At 34.0% G+C, this 25489-nt stretch overlaps 1 protein-coding gene across 1 annotated transcript in view; it reads left to right on the top strand.

The window, feature by feature from the left end:
* Positions 1 to 25033, top strand: part of LOC149799462 (uncharacterized) — a 39674-nt gene extending 14641 nt beyond the window's left edge. The window contains exon 2 of the mRNA XM_089958821.1: positions 18720 to 25033. Within this exon, the coding sequence (XP_089814947.1) occupies positions 18720 to 20298 (1579 nt within the window). The 3' untranslated portion in view covers positions 20299 to 25033. The remainder of the gene's footprint in view (positions 1 to 18719) is intronic.
* The last annotated feature ends 456 nt before the right edge of the window (positions 25034 to 25489 follow it).

Here is a 25489-nt window from a genome sequence, read left to right as displayed (position 1 = left end):
GAATCCCACTTATCACTGTCTTTATAGTTACTCCAGAGGTTGTCTCTACCTACTGATTTGTAATTTTGTTTATTTGTGGGTGTTTTACTTACATTGTGTCTAAAAGGTCTCAGGCTAGACTTCCTATGGCTTTGCTAACTCATTTTACTGACTGTATTTATGATTTTGTCCCATTCTACATTCCCGTTTGCTTTATACGATCAATATCATCGTTGTAAAGCAGCACGTGACAAGCTTTGCAACATATTTCCGTTTTGCCAATGATTTAGCTCCAAATTCTGTCTATTAATATCAATACCTTTTTTGTCTTGAAAGATCCAGTTTACAGGTGTTTGCAATTTCCGGTATACTAAAAGTAATTTTGCACAAAAAGAAAAGCAAAGGACACAACTAGTATCAAATGGTGTCAATCGACTATTGAAAATGTATTGTACAATAATTACTTGCTTTAAATATTTAGTATAGTTCTCATATGCGTTTTCGTTGCTATTTAAGTTGTTACGATTTTGACGCTCTCCGCATGAATTAAAATAAAATGTTCGTAAAAGCAATTTATAGATAATGCCGTAACTTCACATATTATAGTTCCAAACTAAGTGACCTTACCTTTTCATACTTTCACATGAGCTGCATCGATATTAAATTTGATGTATCTTTTTGCATATGTTTTATTTAATTTACTTTCCTAACTGTGTTCATGCAGCATTCGTTAGAACGTCTTGATTCTCAGCATTCATGACGGTTCTTGCATGATTTTTCCCTAAAATTAAGAATTTTAACTTTAATCCTTTTAAAGGATTAAATATTATAATGGGAGGAAAGCAGTATTGTGTAATTGCTAATTGAGGAATGTATACCCAAACAGCAATAGACGTGCGGTCTTGACATGTTTCCACGCAAAAGGAATATGCCAGGGCCCAGGTTTGCAAATTCTACAAGAGACGGCAAAAACGAAGAAAATAATACCCTGCAGAAGTGAATAAAAATATGTAGCGAACACAACATTAATAAGCAGCTATGAAAATGACATTTGCGATACACGACCCTTCTCTTCATGCCGTCCCTCTGGTCTTTGCTATTGGGCGGGGTCGGCACTTCTGAATGGCCTAAGAGCAGCAAAAACTAAATATGTCGCTGCATGCAATGATCCGCATAAATGTTCTAATGTGTGACAAAGGTGTAAAGCCGGACGTGGATATTTTTTCCCTAGTTGACTTACTCGATTTTCTGGCATTAACCGAATTAATCTTTGAGTTTGTTTAACTTTTATATATTGCAAATGCTTATTACTGTTATAGGTAAAATAAAAAGTAGTGATTGATTTGGTTGCATTTCCTTAAAAAGACACATGCAATTGATGAGTTTTTAAGTAATTTAATTAATAATACAAATTCATAAAGGAATAATTCAATGATAGATTCCTGGGAGTCTGCAGGAATCTTTCCGGGGGTAGGGGATCTGGAGGAGGAAGCCATAATCAAAGGGATAGGTGTTCATACTGCAGAATGGATTTTTAAAATAAATTCAGCCCTTAGATAGCTATAATATTGCGCGCGTCATAATCAAAACATTTAAGTGCTCGGAAGCAATCAGAACTGAAAAAAAAAACCCGAATAAATGGTAAAATTTATGTTTATGATTTCACACGAAAATTGAAAACTGTAATTGCGGCAAAAACAGTTTCTTATTCTACCAGTGATATTATATAATTTATTGCGACTAATTTATCATTATAAAGAAAATTACTTTCGAAAGACCTTGCTATATTGTGGAGAGAACATTTCCGTAGTTACCGACTCTTATTGACTGAACTTTCATATCGACTTACAATTAATATATTATTATCTGGTTATCATGTGAACTCCGATGTAATTAAATATTTATGACGGGTACACCTTCATCAAGTTTTGTTTTTCAAATCATTATACAGATTCACAACCACACCAGTGTCTTTTGTATTTTCGAACTATTATATGATCCATGAAATAATTATATCTATTCTAAGCTAATTTGTTTCTTCATTAATTTTGTCATAATTGTGTAGTGCTTCTCCATATTGCATGACACGTGTGTCTAAAACATTATAAACCAACAATATAATCACAAGTAGCAGATGCAAGAGCATTTTATTTATTAAATTTGTCTGTGGATGATCTAAACAAACTATTTGATCCATTTGAAAATAGCAATGATAAAGTTGACGATGTAAATAAGTTCATTGAGTCACCACAAAAACGTTCAACCAAGCAACCGACTTAACGTGATATCTGCAGTGTCTAGCGACATTTTGATAACAAGAAACGTGAGACATACCGTATTGAAAACACAATTCCAATCATTTAAGCACTTCTTTAGGAAAAAGTTCATAAATGTTCGCAAATGAATGGTTCAGACTATGAACAGTGATCTCCACGGTCTATGCCAATAGCATAGAAAGGCATAATAACACCGAGGGCTATTCCTATTCCTTCAACGACTTCTCATTTTACAAGTGATTCCAAGCATGTAATTCGAATAACAATGCAACTGAAGCGGTCGGGTTTTGGTAGAATAGTAAGAGCCTCAGTGCAGATAAGCCATGACGACGAAAAGAAGCCTTAATTTCAGCTGGCGAAATGGGCTGTCACCCCAGCTGCCTTGCAATATTCTCCGTTTTCCTTCTTTGAGACAATGTTCCGATATATTGTACAAGACATACAGGTCATGAAACTAGCCAACAAGCAGCATGCAAATGATTGGACATCAGAATATGCCGCACTTGGCAGGTTATAGCAATGGCAATACACATATTTACCATTTTGCATCTTGAATTTCCTCGATATGAACTTTCTTAGTTATTTCTGCGAATCAGAATTACATGGGTTCCAAAAATTGATCCTCAACGCGAAATTCTACTGCAATTGCAAACAAAGGAGAATTTACAGCACGCAAAAGCAAAATGAATTTGATATTCCCTCACAAACAATATTTAATCCAGTTTTGTCTTGATAGTTTCATTGAAAAAGTTTCATATTGACCATCTTCTGCTTCCAAACTATGAATGACAGATCAGAAACATGTGTGCTGTCATCAAAGTCATTCCACATATACATTGTACGGAACTAACCCAGCTAAAAAATCCGCAACAAGAAAAGCAGAATCTAGTTGGATCGACAGGAAGGGAAATTCTCTCAACTAGAGAAGCTGTTTCAGGGTACAGCCGTTCACAATATGACTCTAAATTTCCATTTTATCTACACCAAAAATTGAGATTTCTTTTTTAAACGAAAGAGAGCGCGAAATGCATCCAATATCAATGGTCGATGGAAAGTAAAATGTGCGCATGAATAAAGTTACTGCGTTGTTTGTTTTTTTTTTTACTACGCTTGTGTTTTTACTTTGGAATATAGCAGAAATTCAATTGTTTGGTTTATTTTACTATTATTTGTGTTATTCAGACTAGATAGAACGGCAAATCGAGCATATAATAAAATGGCTACTATTATTGTAAAGGAAGATATGAATTCATTTTTGCTGATCTATAATGTTCTCCTAACGTCGTGCAATAATACTGCAAAATATAAATACTAGAAGTGAGTATGTATATGATTATATTTAAACATAACTAATCTACTTTACGTCAGTGGGCAATTACTGATTGTTAAAATTTCTCTGTAACTGGAGAGAGAGTATTTAGCATACCTCCTGGTTATAATGAATCCCAAAATGTTGTAGTGTCATCAATCGTAAGTGAAGATGTTTTCTTGAATAAATAATATTCTACCAGAAATCCAAACCAAAACAAAACAACAGCAAAAAAAAAAAAAAAAAAAAAAAAAAAAAAAATGGACCCCCCACCACCACCACTGGGATCATAGTTGCTTCTTTATGAATACAGGCAATTGCATTCGCTTATTAGAAAATTCTACGTAGCTATGCAATTTAAATTTTATTCATCATGAAGTGTCCTCTAATGAAGAGAACACCTAATGAACAGTATTCTGATATTTACATTTTGCACGAAATCAATACTGCTGTGAATGTTACAAAATTTATGATATTTAAAGAATTATTCAGTATTACATTCCCCATATCAATATCGTTAGCAAAATTCGACAGGATGTAAAATTACAGTAGTCATTAAAAAGCAACATTCAAATCAGGGAACAATTAATTTTCCTTAATTATTTACCTTGAATAACCGGATGTTTGTGTGTTACGTGTACAACCGGTAATTAATTAAAACTCATCATGCAAGTTTCAAAAATTAGGTTTAAGATTTACTGATGACGTGACGTTAAGCAGAGTATAAACTTTCATTTTGTTCACAATTAGCATTTAAGGATAGAGGAATCAGAAAGAAGTTTGCTGTATTGTATTTGGAATTCGGATATCAATACTAATAATATAAATTACTTTCCATTGAATGTTGACACATATGCTGCTTTAGAGATACCATATCGGCTTACAATTATTGCATTATGGCTCGGCAATTATGTGTACGGCTGTGAAATTAATACACAATTTTGTCAGGGCAAAATTTGTAACATAATCAAGATGCTTTCGTTTTATTCTTATATCGTTCACTGCAATTATTGTATTGTAGATATATATATATATATATATATATATATATATATATATATATATATATATATATATATATATATATATATATATATATATATATATGAAACATTTAAACTAAAAATGTAAGTAGATTCAACAATTTATTTATTTTCTTGCAATGCAAAATGAAAATGCAAAAGACCTACACGATATTGTGAATTAAATCCCAACTAATCCTGAATGTCTTATCACAAGTTCAATAAAATGTTCAGCGTGAATTTGCTTAACCTTAAAATGTCCCATGTACATTGATACAATAGAAAATGCCTTTGAATGAACTCCCAATAGTACTAAAATTAAGAGTTAATCCCAAGTCAAAGAGCACTTATTATTTTAATGAATGAATTGAAGAAAGAATCTAATTATATCTGAACACAAAAGTAAACTCTGATAACAAATGGATTCCAAGGAATCCAGAATATTCTATTCACATACTATGTCAGCATGCTATTTGCAAAGTACAATCAAGGGCAAAACTTAGTCATGTAAACACACTGTTTACAAATGACCATAATCGTAAACTACAATTTCAGCCATGGATAAAGGTTAAGCACAGCATATATATATATATATATATATATATATATATATATATATATATATATATATATATATATATATATATATATTGCAATTGTATCGGATTATGTGCATGAATACACAATTTTTAAACTCATATAGCATGCTATTTCAGTATTAAACCATATACTCGTGTAATGTGCATAGTTCCTTGTAGATGGAGCAGAATCCATCTTACTTCTGGAATTTATCATTTTATCAATAACTGAGAAAGTTATTGTCATATTCAGATCGTCGAGTATGGTTTAAGATGTATACATGTATCGAATTAATCAACTACCATTGTAGCAATGTAATCAGAATGATGTGTAATTTCGAATACCTGGCAATAAACATACCATCGAATATAATGAATTCTAGCAAGTATTATCTCTAATTTGTTGTAGATATCTACTGGATTTTAATTATTTTAATTAGTCTACATATTTATGAATGTTGTTAATTTCACCGAGAACGATAATCAATGATGATTTATTGTAAGAATAATTAAAGAAATGCACTTTACAATTAAAGTTATATGTTTTATGTACATTATAATTTTTAGGATTACCTCACATTGGCTTCATGCAGTAAATTTCATTCATTGATTTATTTAGTCAAACTGGATGAAAGAGACGTGTAAGAAATATAATAAATTTAGTTTCCTTCAATTGCATTATTTTAATTTGTTTCTTTTCTGATCACCATGACCAAACATGTCATCGATTAAACATGATGGTTTTCTGATCACTATGACCAAACATGTCATCGATTAAACGTGATGGTTTTCTGATCACTATGACCAGTCATGTCATCGATTAAATGTGATGGTTTTCTGATTACCATCACCAATCATGTCATCGATTAAACATGATGGGTTTCTGATCACCATGACCAAACATGTCATCGATTAAACGTGATGGTTTTCTGATCACCATGACCAAACATGTCATCGATTAAACGTGATAGTTTTCTGGTCATCATCACAATGATGTCATCAACTAAATGTGTCAAAGAACGAGAGATGAAAAAGCCCATTAATTTCCTGTAATAAAATGACACAGTGACAGATTAACACAAAAAGTGGTTCAAGATTAATTAACCAAGTGCCGAGTGAATTACCAAGAGATATGAATCCATTAATTATTTGTATCGAATGACTTGATTATATTTCTTCCGGATCGCCAATGTGAAATTGCATGCTTTCCAGTCGTTAGGAATGTTCCAGCATTTTTCTTCTTATATTCTACCTAATAATTCTTTTTTTTATTGCGAAGGAGGAATTGAAACCAGATGAAAACAATAACTTTTTATGCGATTGAATGATATAAAGATTAGTAATAAATGTAGATAGATAGATAGATATATTTGAACCAGGGCCACTGGCAGGATTTGTGGTCCCTAGGAAACAATTGTCCAGTAGGCCCCATATGAATTAAAACCAGAGAAGGCGGTTGGCCCCTTGACAGTTGTGGGCCCCCAGTATTTCGTCCTAGTTGTCATACACTGCTCGCGGCCCTGATATGAACATCTCAACCAGTTGGGAGAACTAAGTGGTTTAAGAGTCTTTGTCATTTGTCTGACATTCTATAATTTTACTTTTTACTATGATGTTCACCCGTCAATGTCGTTGATTTAAAGTAGATATACCGAGTAACAATACAAGTATTGCCTGGTTTGGTCAATACGGTGACACGTGATTCCGAAGAGGTTCAACCCCTTTAATTGCTTCAACTAACGTTCTGGAAGATCGGACTATATACATTATATCTAAGAGTGTCCGCCATACAAGCTACCTCGCATTTACGCTGAATGTTTATTCGAATTATCTCGAATCAGTGAACTTGCGACAAGAAATGAATGTATCTTGTGTAAATGAATAGCAAGTTCCGGCACATATTGACATACCGTCAAGTATCCACGTGTCAATTCCTGGCCGGCATAGTTCAAAATCGGCGGTTGTCTTAATGTCTGAAATGGTATAAGGTGTCATGGTTTCAATCGTACGACTATGTTGATAGTGCCGGTTTAAAGTTTATTGCAAAACAAATACGTTGAGGTAGCTATAGTATATTATATATCATTTTTAAAGTCTACGTAAGTATTGACGGTATTTTGATACACTTCAAGGTGATGTATATAAAGAAAGAATTTAATTTTATAACAATGATTTTGACTGATATATATTTGCTTTTCTGATGCTTCGTAACTTGGTTATTTCCTGTTACCTGATTGGAGACTTCAGCACCGACCTCAGCAAGCGCGGAGCCTGATTTGGATCATTTTAGAGGGACCCGCTGCATTTACGCGCCGTACTTACTTTGATATTCAGTCTCCGCAGTCTGTGATGCATTTTTACATTTATGAATACTTTCGCGACAATTGATACTCTGAGTAAGTGAGATATTGCCTTACACAAACAGTTCTAAGTCTTCTTATCAACTGCTGTGGACGTAAATACTAATCAAGTGTGCCTAGCGTATTTTCATTTTTATACCTATTTACTCGATCTATGAAACCAAATTACCGCATAATGCATATTTTATTCCAGTGTTATTAATTAACAAATATAAATGCATTGCCAGTTTTGGCCATATGCGTAAATTTATTATGTGTTCGGTATTGGCCAGAGGGGCTGAGGAATCCGAGCAATGTTTTTTGTTGGAACCCCATCTTTACTGGAGAGAGCAATTTTTATGTCAGTTTCCAACCTCTATCCTCCCTCGCACCCCCGGACAATTTCAGCTGATTTATTTTCATTCCTTGCTTTCTGTTTTGATACACCAATACTATTTCACGAATAAGGATAATTATTAACGAGAACTCGATTTTGCATGTCTCCAAGTCCGTCGTAATGGATAAATCACACTACTTATTTTTTTAAACGTTTCAAAATAAATATTGTTGAAACTTGCAAAAGATATAGATGTTATAGGTTAGAATATTTGTTAATCTAAAATCATTTCTACTGGTAAACGACAAAATATTAAAACATAAATATTCATTTCCCAAAGCATTCATATTTTTACGAAAACCTATTTGTGATTTGATTCTCTACTTACTGAAGACACAATCCATATCAAAATTTTGATTTATGTGTGCGTATGTGTGCGTGTGTGTGTGTGTTTGTGTGTGTGATTTAGAATGTTAACAAATTTGGTCATATCGCTGCGATGTCTGCAGTGTGGCTGTTTATAGTGATCATTGTTTATTCAGTAGTATATGTGTGCCGCCGAAGATTACGGTAAAGATTACACGTAATTCATATCACAATTGATTCGTAAATCATGTTCATTAAATGCATAAATGAATTCTGTAAAAAAAAATTTTGGAAATACTACTTTTGTTTAAGTTGATGAATACGCGTCTCTATCCCTGCTGCCTCACATTGTAAGGTTCTTAATTAAAGTATTAGAGATCAAAATTCACCCATGATATACTAACGATAGTCAAGTCACCCAATGATTTATCGGCGATATTCAAGTAACCCCATAATTTATCAGCGATATTAATGTCACCCCATCATTTATTAGCGATATTCATAACCATAATCAAGTTACCATTTGAACATATCATGATTTTTGGGATAAGTTTAAGTGCATCTCAATAGATTCCGCAGGATTCAACTCGAAATTCTTTGCATCTCAAAATGACAGACTATCCTGATTGATTTAGACATGAAACGTTTCAAGTACGTTCAAGCATTTATACTTTTGATCCGACAAATTGCTTTTGTCTGAGCGTAAGTTCCGTAGACTTGAGCTTCGTTTTCGTTGAAACTTAGGATATTTCTCATCAGAATTTCATACCTCCCCAACCGAATTGTTTTTGCCATGACTACATGCTTAGCGGTTCTTTAAAATACCACTACTGGCTTGTTCTGTTATTAATCCGTTCCATGGAAAATTTATCAAACAGTGATCACTGGCTTGGATGACTTGTAAGAACTTGTTCCATGTATAAATGCAATGACTTCGAAGATTACATTATTGCTTGATCAATTAAGCTCTGTAAACCGCTAACATAGCTACTATATGTGAATCTAGTTTAAATACTGCAGTTTAGTTCATACCTCAACGTAATAATGAATACAATAATCGATTACTTTCTTTCCGTTGCATCATCTCAAATTCCGAATCATGGGCGTTATTAACGGGTGGGGTATATCGATTGTGCAGCATATAAATATCCCTTTTATTTCGGCTTGCCGCCCCTCTCCCCTCGGAAAAATTAAAAATTAATGTTGACGCCCATGAGCTATTGATGAATGAGGTAAGTCAATAAACTACTCGATCCACAAAGTGTGTGCTGTATTATTTGTTTTTCTACTAGACCCAGCAAAACAATATTACAACAGCTGGTGGCTCTGCGTGTATTTCAGCAACTTCAGCGGTCTGTTTATAATAGATCCAAAAATATTAATATTACTTCTTACAATTATTCGATCGTTTAACTCTGCAAGGTGCTACCCTTAAGCTGAACCTTTCATTTTTACTTTTTGCATCGTGACGACTGATGTATGCTCTTGTTTGCCTTACATCTTTTAAATAGTTACATCAAGTATAGCTTACAGAAAGTTCATTTACATTATTTCATAGGGAAGCATACGATCCCACTAAAAATGGTAATTTAGCTGCTTGGAACATTCTGATAAAGACAATGATGATAACATTAATAAAACAATGGTCTACACATCTGTGACTCCTCTCGACCAACTTTTGTTTTTTTATTTGCGACTATTCGGCTACCTGCATATTGTTATAATTTTTACCATGTGTTGTTCTTTAATCGTTAACATCTTTTTGAAGCTGCGTTCTGTTACAAAGGGGTAAAATATATTCCGAACAAGACAACGTGGCATATAATCAGGAGTGCAAATTAATGCCTTTCACCACTGAACAAAGCTATTGTTCTGCTGAGTCCACGGATCGGAACAATATATATTCAGCTCTCTTAAACTGCATTATCTGCAAGTTCCCTCCTAATTTCCCTGTGCAACCCTATATAAGCGTTTCCCAGATTGTTTACAATACGGTTGATGTAATATACTGTAGTTAATACCATTTTTAACATCTAACTTTTTACCGAATATTTGCCGGAATAATTTGAGAATGTGCCTCGTCTGAACTTCTTACTTTGGACTGAATATTTTTGTCCGGCTAATTTAGCACATTGCCGTGTATGACTTTCTGATTTTGGACTGACTACATGCTATGATCTGATCTCTGACATAATACTAGCTTGGGTAATGAAAATTTATCACCGTGTACGACTATCTGACCTTTGACTCAAATTCATTACAGTGTTTGGCCTTCAGATTTTGGACTGAGTACTTGCCATGATATTGTGCGTCTTTACCGTCTTTTGACTGCGAGACTTCTCAGTATAATCATATTCATTGCCGTATTTTTAATTGTCTTTTTACTGAATGCTTATCTGAAACATACCATTCATTACAGTGTTTGACAAACAGACGTTTAACTAATTATCAGGATAATAGAATGAATTACCATATTTAAGATTCCTAACTGTCAGCTAAATAGCTTGCAAAATAATTGAACACTTTACTGTGGTTGACTTTTTGTACTGAACTTTTACCTCCATAATTTATCTAAGTACACAGTTTCCTGAACACTGCATACTTGCCTGAATAACTAAAGTAATTACGTGTGTAACTTTATGTTCCTGGACTAGACACATTTTACCATTATTTGGTGGACTCCTGGTGGCCGAGTGAACTAAAGTGCTCGCCTTTATAGATCACTGACACCTAACTTCTTTCTAAGTGGGTCTGAGTCCTGGGCTCCGTCAACGTGGTTATGTAAGAAAGTTTGCCTGCATCTTCCCTTGTATTGGTGGTTCCTATCGGGGTCTTCCTCTGCCAAATAAACTGGCTGCAATGTGTGGCATTTCATGTCATAAAAATGGCGCTAAACCGAAACAACAACAATAACAATATCAAGAAACACGCCAATTATATGAAAGAGCGCCATGTTTATCCTTTAAACTTTGCGCGAAATAGTTACCATGCTGGTTTACCCGATCTTAGCGTTTGACATTCTCGCTTTAAACTGTTTCCTTGCCAGTATAATCTACTTTAGGCTCACAAACGGGAATTGAGCACAAGCGCGCAGGTGTTTGACATAAATGGTATTATTATAGCTATCAGTTTGAATATAAAGTATGACTCTTTCATGAATGAAAGGTTTCAACCCAATGATACTTAGTAAATTAGACCTGAAGGATTATTTGTTACATTTCAAAATGGAACCTTATCGGAGCGATGAAAATGTAATTTGTCAAAACTCATGAAATACACAAAGCTGCGTTTTGAAGTAAGGCCCATGTGATTTGATTCAAATGTGAAATGAATACAAACAGTTATTTTCAGCTTCATGCAAGGACTCACAAAGGACATAGTCGTACCGCACATCAGATATGCAGTATTGTTATTAATAGATATCAAATCTAAGGGGATTGTTCACGATTCATCTGGAAAGATTAACTCTGCTGGAAAGATGACAATCTTCTATCGTTATTAGAGAAACATACGTCATCGTCAAGGATGCATTTCTTTCCCGAAGAACTTAATGCTTGCTTTCTTATTTAATTGGTATATCAGCCGTTGAAATGACTGATTGTAAAACGTAACTAATTGGCAGTAAAAAAAATTAATTTATTGCTTTCGGGAAAAAAGGTCGGTCCCGAATCATATGATTTTATGAAGATTTCTAACAATTATTATTTTTTAACGTGATGTCCTTTCTTGAACTCTAAACATACACACACACACTTACATATATGTATGTATGTATGTATGTATGTATATATATATATATATATATATATATATATATATATATATATATATATATATATATATATATATATATATATATATATATATATATATATATATATATATATATATATATAATAATAATAATAATAATAATAATAATAATTTGTCAACCAAAAGATCTAATCTAGATATTATACTAGAATGACGGTGCCTTCCCCCACACCTCAGTGTTCCAAGTTTTAAATGTGTATTCCGTTTCCTTGCAACTCGGTGACTATTTCATGTCAAAGTTGCTGACATCGATTAAATTGGTTGCATTTTGCTGATAATTTTTGTTGCTTCATCGAATTAATAGATTCATGTTTAAATAGATGGTAGCTATGATAATACGCTTGTGTTAAAACACAACCTATTATACAAATCATACGTATGTTAATCTTTTTTTTTAAACACAATTAAATAACGTTCCAAGTCACGCATCAAAATATGCTGCCTGAATGAATTCTCGTACCTGAATTCATAAACTTCTCGTACAGCATTTCTTGACGTAGTTTCAGCATGAGAATGAAAGATGAGAGGAGCGGATCTAGGGCATAGAAGTAGAAGTAGAAAATACGTTTCGGTTCTCTTAATCTATTACATTTGCCGTTTAGCGTGTAGTTGACATGGGAAAAATAGGAAACCGTAATAGACATTGGCAAAACCGACAATTGTTACCCCATTTTAGTATGAATAAATTATCAAGTGTCCTTCAATTTAAAAGCAATCACCAGATATTTTAACTCGTTCCCACGAACGCGCATGTCAGAATAACAATGACTTAGTAAAATGATCCACGTCAAACTGTTTTAATTAATCTGCAATAGTTTTAAAAACTTTGCAAGCACTTTTGTATGGCTCGTACTGTATTTTAAAATGTTCTGGTACTCAGACAGGCATGAAACCGTCAAATTGGGAGCATTTGTAATTATGAAAACATTATGCATCTGCTTTGGACTATTAAACGATGCTCCCTTCTGCATTTAACCTCAAAACATGTCTAGGTGCTGACCGCCAAATTGTACAAATTTCAGTTCCAAATCATACTACTAAACATAATGTAAAAGTTGTCCAATAAACATACCGACAAAATATCAAGGAAACATTCTGACAAAGTGTCCAAGAAACATGCTGACAATGTGTCCATGGCACATGTATTTACTGAGTCCTGAAACATTTCATTTGTGCAGTACTTTCGCATTTTGTTATGATCCGTATTTGATGCGGCGATCTAACTAATCCGGCAGCTGATCATTGATGGCTTGTACACACACACACACACACACACACACACACAGATATATATATATATATATATATATATATATATATATATATATATATATATATATATATATATAGATATATATATATATAGATATACATACAGATATATATATATATATATATATATATATATATATATATATATAGATATACATACATATATATATATATATATATATATATATATATATATATATATATATATATATATATATATATATATATATATATATATATATATATATATATATATATATATATATATATATATATATATATATATATATATATATATATATATATATATATAGTTTTGATATAGCAATCCATGATCTTCCAGGGCACACTCTATGTGATACTCAACGATCATTGTTCCCCGGGGGATCGGCTCTTATCATCCGTTCTTCAACGGAGAACTGAATCAATAAATAAACTCATTCAAGTGGCTCTTGTGCATTTTCGCTTTCGTTGACCGTCTACAGTAAGAAGAGCTCTTCAGAGGATAATTAGCACCAACGCCCCCGAGAGGCCTTGTTAACTCGCATATGTAGAGCTTCTAATTTAAATTTGTAAATACTCTGGTATGACCAATGTTAGTAATTGGTACAGAACGGATATTGTATTTATCAAATAAACAGTCTATTTTTACTTCGTAAAAGCATTGCGATGTTGGACAACTCTCACAAACCTAATTGTATTTGTAAATTGAAAACGTAATACGACTATCGTAGCAAACGCACATTCTCATTTTCCTTAAACTAGCTACACAGTCTAAATTCAAAAAAAATTAATGTCATGCATAATTCATAGTTCTCAAAAAGTGATAAAGTTGATATCTTTCGGATGTTTTCAATCTATTGCTTTGAAGAATTTCCCTGTCCTAGTATAACAGCGTTCGTTACCACTATTCAGTGGCACAAAACTTTGCAAACGGCACTATTCATCATGTTTCATTGACACTTTTTTTATTCTTGTTCTTAGATTGGTTATTTATTTTGCCTTGCTTTTAATGAGAACTACTTTTGTTTCATGATTGAAGACGGTTATTGAAATATGAATACAAATAATAAGACCCGATATTTCGTTGAACCTCGAGGTATTTCCGGGAAGTAAATGACATTGTCATTGAACCTCTTTGTATTTCTGGAAAGTAAATGAAATTGCCTTTGAATCTGAAGGTATTTCCCTTTAAATACTTGAAATTGGAGTTTTAAACTATGGAGTATCCTTTTTCAGAATATATTATCAAATTCTTTCCAATCAGCATAAATACGCTGGTATCATAAAATCATTCTTGAAATGCATTAAATTACAAATATTGTCTTAAACGGTACAGATTCTGTGTAACTGTCTGAATATGATTTGAAACGCCTTTCTTCTGAGCCTCTGTGTTTACAACGAGTGTTTCTAAAAGTATGAATTAATAATCTTACCAAAGATGAAAATTTATTCAGTATCATCAATTGTCCTTTGTTGTAAATGGTGAGTATGCTAAACGTTTATTTTTATGTTAATTTATAGTTAGATTTCAAGCCACAGTACGCAGAGACATCGGAAATTGAAATAAAAGTTATAACATTATTCGTATAATTTTGAATATTCTATATTCAGGGAACAGTCTTTTTTCCCCTGATCAAAAATACATTTTTGCGCTAACGGAAACGTGCTTGGCATGTTCCATAGTAACTCAGTTAAACATACTACTGATACAATATCGTTACTAAGATCTGAAATGTTCTACTTGAATTATCTTGTCCAAGTGACAGAAGCAATAAATAGACATGTATTGCTTCCGACATTCCAGTATTTAAATAGCCTGCACTCTGTTCTGTTTAGCTGTGGCAGTCAATGACCACAAGCACTTATGAAGCGGCATACTGTTCCATATCCCTCCGTTCGTTAGAACAAGTTTGTTCTCGCTAGAAGAACGCTTCCGTCCCCCATGGAGCTCCCACCCTGCCATCCAGCTACTAAAAGGATTATCATTAACCTTTACAAACACTTTCATCCCAGTGTCCAGCCGGTCCAAAATAAAAATAGTGCCCATTTTTCATGCAATATGGCGGTCATTTTTAAATTTTTGCTATTGCCATTCCTCCAAAGTAGACGGTAGTATCGATAGTGAGGTTTCCACTAACAGACTTTTATTAGACGTAGATAGTTCTTAAAAAATGGTCCCCAAACATTTTTATTCAAAATATCATCACGACTGACATCTTGGAAATAATTTAATCATTATAATCATATATATGTATGTGTGTGTATGTATGTGTGTGTGTTTGTGTGAGATGACATCCTATTGACACTGAAGGACTCTTTTGAACGTGTAAACGGTCCTATATAAAAAGATTGCTAATCTAAAAGATAACATAGCCGCCCTAGTGACATCAAGGGAAATTATTATATCGCTGCTCATCCTAAACGTATGGTCATATGGGGGCATACGGTTCTCTCTAAAAGAGTTTATTTTGCAGCCCTTGAATGAAAATAATGTTGATATGATCTCCCAAAAATTGGCTTAAGAGCAACCATTACAAAATCTTGTTATGGGCTTCACCACTTGAACGGATGAATTTTCTTTTGAATGCTTCTACCGGTGTGTTGTTCGTTCCATATTAAAATAATGCTGATCTAACTCCAAAATGGCTTCCTTGACGGCCATCATTAAATTTTGCTATGACTGCTTCTCCTGATTGGTTGGTTGTATTGACGTGGGTTTTTCACAAATATACAAACACAACATGCGATTGGTCCTGAATAAAAAATGGTGCCGATGTAATAATGAACAATATGTCATCTAAATTGTGAACAAATTTGAAAATAGATATATTAGACATTCTGGCGAAACCCAGGGTCACTGCTTCCATTTGTTTACATAGTGACTTGAACATATACAAAAGAATTTTAACCAGACTTTGCAGCTCGCCTCATTTCAGTTAATACGTTCACGCTGATCAATCCGGTACCGAGTTGACAGTCTCAGGTCTCCATTTTCTCTCATGACGAGTGAGCATGGAAACAGACGTTAGTATTAGTTAATTTTATGAAAACCAGTTCTTGGATCTATGTGAAGAGTACATTAAATGATGCCGGTATAATAACTGCCGTTTTTATTGAACAAAATGTCGTTCTGTATGAAAAGTATGCTGATCTAACCCCCAAAATGGCGCCCATCTTGAATAGCACTTTAAATTATGCCAGTGTAATTATTTCGGATTGTCTTGAAGAAATATAGAGTATATAGATTCAACCTAAATTAGCAAGTTGGTATAACATTGCCAACTCTTGAAACAAGTTAATTTAGTTCTTAGCCAACATATAATGTACAAGGTCAAGTCCAAAGGTCAAGGCAGTTATTGTGCACATGCTAACATAAACATATTAGAAAATAGCAATGTTCCCAAATTTGGTACCTTGGATAATCTCAAAAATGTATAAAATTATTTCGATACTCAACTATCAAAAACAGGAGAGAGGAAATTAGCTCCTATCCTATTTTTCGGAAGTTAAACGCCAGTAACATTAAAGTACTGACGTTCTTGAAGCTATTTCTCAAACCTACTGCATTAATGGAGCTTAAATTTTAAAACAATATTGATGAACATACAAGTAACCGAAGAGAATGAGATTTAAAACTTGATTGATTATTTGGCTTAGTGACTTTCACAAAAAGTTTCACCGGTTTGAGTAAATTGTATTTATTCACTAAACTATGGGCTCGCAAGTAGAAACACGAAAGAGTTTTGACTGTAAAACTATCTTTCCGAATGTGCTAAATATATTTGCTGAAGTGCAGACTAATATGTCACCTATTGGATTTAAAAACAAGTAGTCATTATAAGCAAGGGCAATTCAGACACAGATTAAGATGAAATACCTTACGTGTAAATGAGACTTTCTCAAGTAAAAAATTGTTATATAGAGGTGACTAGTAGAAAAGAAGTTGACCGATTAATCTTATCATTAACTTACCCATTGGTACATACATACATGCTGAAAACAAGAAGCGGGCGTGTTACTCGAATAATCAATATACATAATCAATCATGCACAAGACGATACCTAATTTAACTGTCAACGTTTTCAATTACAGGTCGGCAACAGACTAATTTTCTTATTTTCACCTCCGTCTACCATAAAATTGGCGTCTTAATAGCTATAATATAGGAACAACTACTAACAAATTCAACCATTAGCCTAACATTTTCAGATAGCGAAGGCTAGTATTGTCCAAGGTTTCCTTAGTGGATGCCCACATCAAAGATTTGAACTGCATTCTGACATTCTTATGACGATGCAACTTAACGTCTGTGACTGAGTACTGAGAGATTTTCCGGTTATTTCCTCTTTTTTCTTACTGTACCAGTCCACAATTTGGTAAAATAAAAGACTCGATGTGTTCCGATTCACAGCTGTTTTTCTCATTTCGTGAGCTATAATGGAACAACATCTGATACCATAAATAGAATTCTTCATTTTGTTGATTTAGATACTTTAAAATGGATATAGAAATAAATTGACCTTGCTGGAATGTTAATAGTAACAGTCATTTTGATATGGAATTAAAACAATCGATACCCCCAATGTATCATTTCGGGAGAAGAAAAAAAAAATACGAGTGTAGAAAATGTCCGTGTTACTATTCCTCTTAAATGATGTAATACACTCCATTTTCAGTTAGGAAAAAAAAAAAAAAACAGAATATTGAGTATTATTTCATGAACAAACAAAGTTACACTTTCAAAGTACAGTTGATTTTCATATTTAGAGAGCGATTGAACACACATTTTTTTTGGGGGGGGGGGGCACAAGAGGGCATCGACTACCTTTCGAGGGCTTCAGAATCAAATCACGTATTTATTCTTATAACTTTAATTTGAGTATTTTCCTTTTGGCCTGACTGCCAAATCGGCCACTAAGGAAGACCTCCATGTTTAAAACAATGACTGGTAAGCGACATTTTAATCGAATTCGGACCCAAATGCCAATAGAGTAGGCGCAGATCTGTTGCAGCATAATACTTCCCAGACCATCGCCCGCAGACCAGGGTCAATTCTGTCGCTCCAGGTCTGGAATATCAGGGCCTAAGATTTTCCTTTAAAAATGAATACATGTGGATAGACAAGAATAAGCTAATCTTTCGGTATATATTAAAACTGCATATCAATAGTGCTCGCCGCTGGAATTTCCTTATCCAATGCTCAAATCACCAGCATTATATACATAAAGTAGCAATATTTTCCATTGTTCAAACGAACATCGGTCTGTCAGTCCAGCTCTACTTTAAACACACATTCAAGATAAAAGCAAGCGTTTGTTGAATGTACAAAAACAGCTAGTTTCTCTTATTTTGAAAATTTTTCATTGATTAACGTATTTGCGTGTCACTTACGTTCATTTAAACGAAATTATTTTATATTTACAGATCGTTTGGCTACCTTACCGTCGGATTCAACCATCCCAGTGGGTACAGAAACAGATATATAAAAGCAATGTCTGAATTTGGAAGGACTCCGAATAAGAGGCAGGTTGATCGATTAGGGTTTGGGCTGCTCAAGAGAAACCCTTATATATATGAATATTTCCCGCAAGACATTGAAGATTCTCAACCAATGAATTATGATCTGGGAGATGATGAATATGGAAGGAATTTTCACGATTATGAATCAACCGCAAAGATGAAACGACACGTTGATACGTTAGGAATGGGATTCATAAGACGAAAAAGGAGTACAGATTATAATGACCAAACTTTTGATCCAACACATCGGATGGAGAATAGAGACCGGTATAGAAGATACGTAGATCGGGTAGGGTCTGGATTTATCAAAAAGAGCGAGGAAAGAGCAGACGGTGAATACTTTGATAGAGAGGTGGCCAATGAGATTGAGGACAAACGAAGTCTGGATAGAATAGGAGCCGGATTCGTCAAGAAGGACACAGTGTTAGACAGTGCAGAAATGTATAAGGCTTACTTTGGTAAAAGATTCCTAGATCCAGTTGGTATGGGCCTTGTTAAGAAAGATACGCGAACTAATGATGTAGAAGCGTACGAAGATTATTATGGCAAAAGAAACTTGGACAGGTTAGGATACGGCTTCGTCAAAAGAGATATTATGGATATAGGCAAAAGATACATGGATAGATTAGGTTCCGGCTTCATCAAGAAGGATGATGCGGATAAAAGAAATCTGGATAAAATAAGTTCAGGATTTGTCAAGAAAAATGCCTTTAGTGATGGCGATGACACAAATGCAGAGAAAAGATACAAAGACAAAATTGGCATGGAATTTGTAAAGAACAGTAAAGCAGACAACATAGATGATTTGGATAAAAGACGTCTGGAAAGAATCGGCATGGGTTTCATTAAGAAAGACCTTGAGTATTCGGAAGATGGTTCAGACAAACGCCAGGTTGACGAGATTGGTATGGGTTTTATCAAAAGGGATGATGTAGCAGAGAAAAGGAATATCGACAAAATTGGAATGGGTTTCGTCAAAAAAGATAGCGCACCAGTCAAAATGGTCGTGGACAAAATCGGAATGGGTTTTGTTGAAAAGGACGATACTACGGACAAACGATATATCGATAAAATTGGAATGGGTTTTGTGAAAAAGGATGAAGCAGTAGACAAACAATATTTGGATGGAACAGGAACGGGGCATGTCGAAAAAGACGAAACTGTGGACAAAAGACGTTTGGATCAAATTGGAATGGGATTCGTAAAAAAGGACGAATCAGCCAATAAAAGATATACTGATAGAATTGGGATGGGTTTTATAAAAAAGGACACTGGACCAGAACAAGTGGAAGAGGAAAAGCGATATATCGATCAAATTGGCGCTGGCTTCGTGAAGAAAACATCAGGAGTGGACGTGAGTCAGGAAGAGAAAAGATACGTGGATAAAATCGCATCAGGATTTGTGAAGAAAGATGAAGATGACAAACGTAGCTTAGATAAGCTTGGCACGGGGCTAGTAAAGAGAGATGGGGAAGAGAAGTAACGATCACAACAATTAATTCAAATAAGAAAACTGGGCTTAAAAAATCAAAACTTTCAAAGCGAAAAGCAGGCATGTATTAGAAGTACCTTCTCTTTTTAAACTTTGTCATTTCGATGAATTCCAGTTTTATCTGTTATGTTTTGCATAAATCTGACGTTGAAAAGAAAGTGAAATACAAACACATCCGCAAACAGTAAATATTGTGACTCAACTATATGTTTTGTTTTTCAATGACGTTTCTCATTTTTTGGAGGCTCTTGCCCGTCAGTTCCTTTTCCTGTTCGCTATATAAGGGTTTTCCCCATAGTGGATCAATATACACTTATTTCGCGACTACAAATTGTACAATTTCCAAATGTCCGACAATTTCGCATTGATTTTGTTTCGCCAGAAGTTGTACTCACTCTGTAGCTAGTTTCTTTAAAAATTGATAATACAGCATTTTACTTTACAAATGCCCTTCCCTCACAAACTCAATGAAAAATGAGTGACATTTTGCTTATCTGATTTAATGACTGATGGTTATCTAGAGACAAGGTGTCAAACTGATAGTGAGAATGTACTTGTTTATCTGGGAGATTATACACGGACCGTTTAAACTTAATGTTGCAATCTCCTGGATATAATTTGAGATTATTTATAGAAGAGCACTGGGTTTTTTAGGTTTGATCCGTTCCAGTGTATTGGTGGAACTTTTGGCCTGTTTTGTCTGACAAAACTACCTTCGTGAGAAACAGTTATGCTGCCTATTATTATTATTATTATTAGTAGTAGTAGTAGTAGTAGTAGTAGGAGTAGTAGTAGGAGTAGTAGTAGTCAATAGATGCAAACGGTTCTTAAATCATAGAAATGGGAACGTTCATAAGAAATGTTAGTATATAACTGTCTTATGCTTCTGATCGAGGATGCCAGATATAGTAAAGGAAAGCGAATAACAAGCGAAAACTCTTTCCTGAAGTATTTGTTCAAGATTATCTCAGAATTTATTAATTTTCTCCAAAATAATAGGGATTTATTATTAACCAGTTGCTTTGAAATACTCATTGACACCCAGATTAGACTGATGGTCTTTTCAGAACAATGGAAGTCTGCTTGAACCGTTTACCTTTAAAACAGCACACGAAATATATTTCCTTTTGCAAATTTTGGATCATAACATTGGAAAAGCCATATTACTGACTGCGGTTGGAGACGTTTATCAGAAGGAAAGTACGCTAAGTAAAAGGAAGTTCAAGGAAAAATATCTCCCTTTTCATGGTGTAATGTGAAAGACTTTTGTATTGTCAAAACGTAAGTGCAAAGAAAAACCGAAATGAAAATCACATTTTGAAAGAAAAAAAATGTAAAATATCTCAAGGGTGGCACATACCAAAGCGTGGAATATGTTGTACATACAATGCATATAATTTCTTCCTTCAACGCATTTTTCATAAATTGTCACGTTATGGATGTAGTTTACCTTTTAAACTAATTTGCTAAGCAACTTTTACAAAACCAATTTAGTAAAATCGACAATATCATAACATTGTTTTAATGCTTTTCCTTGGAACACAAACACATACATGTATAAGTGAGATGTTCGTCAATTAAGTTATTACGAGGATCATGTTCAAAACTTCAAGTAACAATAGTGGTAAAAAATGGCCACTGCTCTCCATCTTGATAACCCACGTGACAGTATATATCACGTTACTAATGCAGCATCAACACCATTCAACCAATCAGAAACACTTTTTTGGCTGATCATTTCAAGTGGTGATTGTTACGCTTTTTTTTTACCCTACTGGTCTTTTGGCTTTGTTGACGAATAGAATCTTTCATGACAGCCAAGTTTCCTTAAAGACTAAATATTCATTCGACTCAGGTTGTTAACATTTATTAGCAAGATTTCCCAGAATTAAGTTTGAAAAATTCAACGAAAATAGCATCTGAGACTTTAAAGAATAATGCATGATAAGATTTTAAGTAAACCGATATTTTCACCTACCGGATGTATGGTTCTTGCCCGTATGGTTAATGTTAAATAATTATGAACCGTATGCAAACAGCACGAAATGGTACGCTTTGGTCACAACAGAGGTATACAAAAAGCTTGAGGAAGGTCCAGAAATGATAAGAGTCGATCCGGATAAGGACCAGTATAATTGGGAGCCGATAGGGTACATATTATCATATACCTATCCATTTTCTGTCCAAGAAAGTACCAAACGTTTACTTTCGTTTCCTACAAGTACATTAGCAGCAAACAAAGCTTTCAAAGCGACGTTAGTTAAGAAACCTTGCGTTATTTGTAAAATATTTAAAAGGTTCAAATCATGATTTTTTCAATGCTTACAGTAAAAGGCAATTATTCATTTTTAAGCAGATAATTTAACGAAAATATTCGTCTGAAACAAGATCACGTTCGGAAAACACGTATCAAAACATTACTGTACTGAACAACCTATGTTCAGAAGTTCATAATTTGTAAGTTTGGTGAGTTTCCGTCATAATCTCTTTATAAATATTACAATTATCTCCAAACTGATAAGTGGATAGCAAACCATCATTATCACAGCAATGCTAAACTGATTGCTAGATAACATATCGTTGTCACCATCACCAATCCGGATGATGCATCGATGTTTTGTGTCTCGTACTGGTCCGGATTTTGTTTTGATGCTGACAACTCGGCGTGATCTAGAAATTGCAAGATATCAAAGCTTAAAATGTGTTGGAATGGTGGTTTACTTCGCGATAAAGATAAAGGAAAAAAAAAACAACGTTATAAATATGTTTATGGTCAAAAGATAGGAAACTATTGATGTTTCAACAAGCTTCTTTGATTAAGAATAAGTCTTGTTCAAAAATGTGAGTCCTTGATATTGGTTGCTATAAAAAACAATTAAACAAAAAACGTTTGTTTCCAACAATAGACAGTGGAACTCTGGTAAATACTTCCGTTCAGATTTAATAACAGGAAGTTTTATTAATACAACAGTCACGTATGACAAAAAAAAAAAAAAAAAAAAAAAAAAAAAAAAAAAAAAAAACAATGACCCCCCCCCAAAAAAAAATAAACCCCAAACAAATCTAGTATCCATCTGTCACGTATTACAGTTTCAATTTCTGCATACATGAACATGTGTACAAAATATTTAAACATCTGTCAAAATACATCATAAAATAATTAATTTGTATGTCGATTATAAAAATGGTTTAAGGAAGAAAGGTTGCAGCGCTATGTATTTATTTGTGGATGATAATTCCTCGTTATATGGAGCGTGCTAATATGGTAGATTTAGAAAACAACAGCAAGAACAACAACAACAAAAAAACGATCGTCTGCACATCCAAATGTGTAAAAAGAAGTATGAAATGCACAGATTTTGTAGCATCTTGGACCACGTATTCAAAGTTCCGATTTCTCGTATCTTGAATGAGTGATCCAACAGTATCGTAATCAAGAGTGTTCATTTTGTAAAACTCGTGCAACGACGTTCAGTTCACGCGCTTAGATGTTATGTCTTCTTTCAAAACTTTTGACAGTAAACGGAACTCCGATAACCATTAACAATTCTTAAAATAAGAAGTATTGGTTATTATGTATTTGTTTGGCCGCAGGTGATAATTGGTGATCGAATTCAGTCATCTGGTTTCCAAATCTAAATATTGTATTGTTTCACTAGTCTTTTAGCACAAATTTAAATCCGACGTCTGTAATGAATGCTACCTCGATAACAAGCAAAAATTTCAGATATCAACGTCATAAATGTGGGAATATTTAGGCATACACTTGAGAAGGGAAAATAGGTGAGCCTGACAAAAAGAGACTCTTAACTGTTGAAGATAAATTTTAATACTGTTCTCCTCTTCATAAAGGTATAAAAGCATGGGCAAACGATGCATGTATTTGTAGATGGTAAAGTTTTGTCGAATTTGTGGCGAAACTTTATCGCTTGAGCTGTAGGTTGTGATGGTGATGGTTGTGAAACTCACGCACTGTGTATCATTTTTATACATGTATACCTTTGTACCCTCAGTTATTTCTATTGTGTGACACTTCAAGGTCACATTTGATGACATGTTTTCAAATGTTCTTCCATACGCAAGCAATATGTTATATTTTGAAATCACTCTAGCGTTGATCATTTCCGCAGGAAGTTGTACGTCATCCTCCTGCTCGTCAGCTGAATGTGTTCCGTTTCCGGCTTAGGTGGTGTAGGTTTAGCCCGAGAGCAACGTTCATAAATATTGATGTTCTTTGTAGCCGAGATCTACTAACGGGAACATCGTTGGCCGGAGGGCAATCTTAATGACAAAACAACACAGCATTTTGTGGATCTGCCGGACATTCGTTTTTCCTGTTGGAAACTTAGATTGAAAATTTTAATTCATGAAATATGTATTTTATTCTTTTCTTCCACTCTTATTTCGATCTGTAGTTTAATTACCCAAATAGTATCACGTCAACACACACTTATTTGTGTCGTTGTATAAACATTCTAACTAAGTAAAATTGAGTATAAATTCACACAGAGAGAGAGAGAGAGAGAGAGAGAGAGAGAGTGGGGGGGGGGATGGGATAAGGCGTTTCACAGAGATGGACTACTTCTAATGATTCTGATCACTAGTCACAATAATTTGATTTGCAGTATAATTATCTTAGCCAAATATATTCTTATATTCTATTTTGCTGTTATTGCACTATATTTTTGTGGTAAAAGTTGTTTCATTAAAGTTGTATCGCAAAGCACGTCAGTCTTTCCATTATTTATTAGAAAATAAAGTTCTATCCACGACGGCCCTAATCCAGCTTCAGTAGATAATTAAGTTGTTTTATTTTTGAACACCTTTTGTGAGCTCCGGTTAATTACGTGGTAATTTACTTGGACCGAGGCTGTCCTACATTTCCTAAGCGATTGCAAAACATTCAATGTATAGTGTGGGACATTTCCTGGAAGCAAATGCATTGGATTAAAACGACTGGAATTAACAATTAAGACGACCCTTTTGGTATTGACCGAATCTCAACCCAGTTATGTAGATTATCCTTTTTTTTTTTTTTTTTTTTTTTTTTTTTACTTGACCGCTGCAATTTAATGAATACGTATCATTTTACTCGCTGGGCAGGAGGTGTCAAAGTGCAAAATAGAGACAAGCTGGTGAACTTGTTGGGAACTACGATAGGGTGTAATAACAGATGATGATT

This window comes from Sinohyriopsis cumingii, chromosome 5 (genome assembly GCF_028554795.1).
Source record: "Sinohyriopsis cumingii isolate HCF-2022 chromosome 5, ASM2855479v2, whole genome shotgun sequence".
In the NCBI taxonomy this organism is placed as follows: domain Eukaryota; kingdom Metazoa; phylum Mollusca; class Bivalvia; order Unionida; family Unionidae; genus Sinohyriopsis; species Sinohyriopsis cumingii.
Note: the sequence above shows the minus strand (reverse complement) of the source record. Positions and strands in the feature narration are given on the sequence as shown.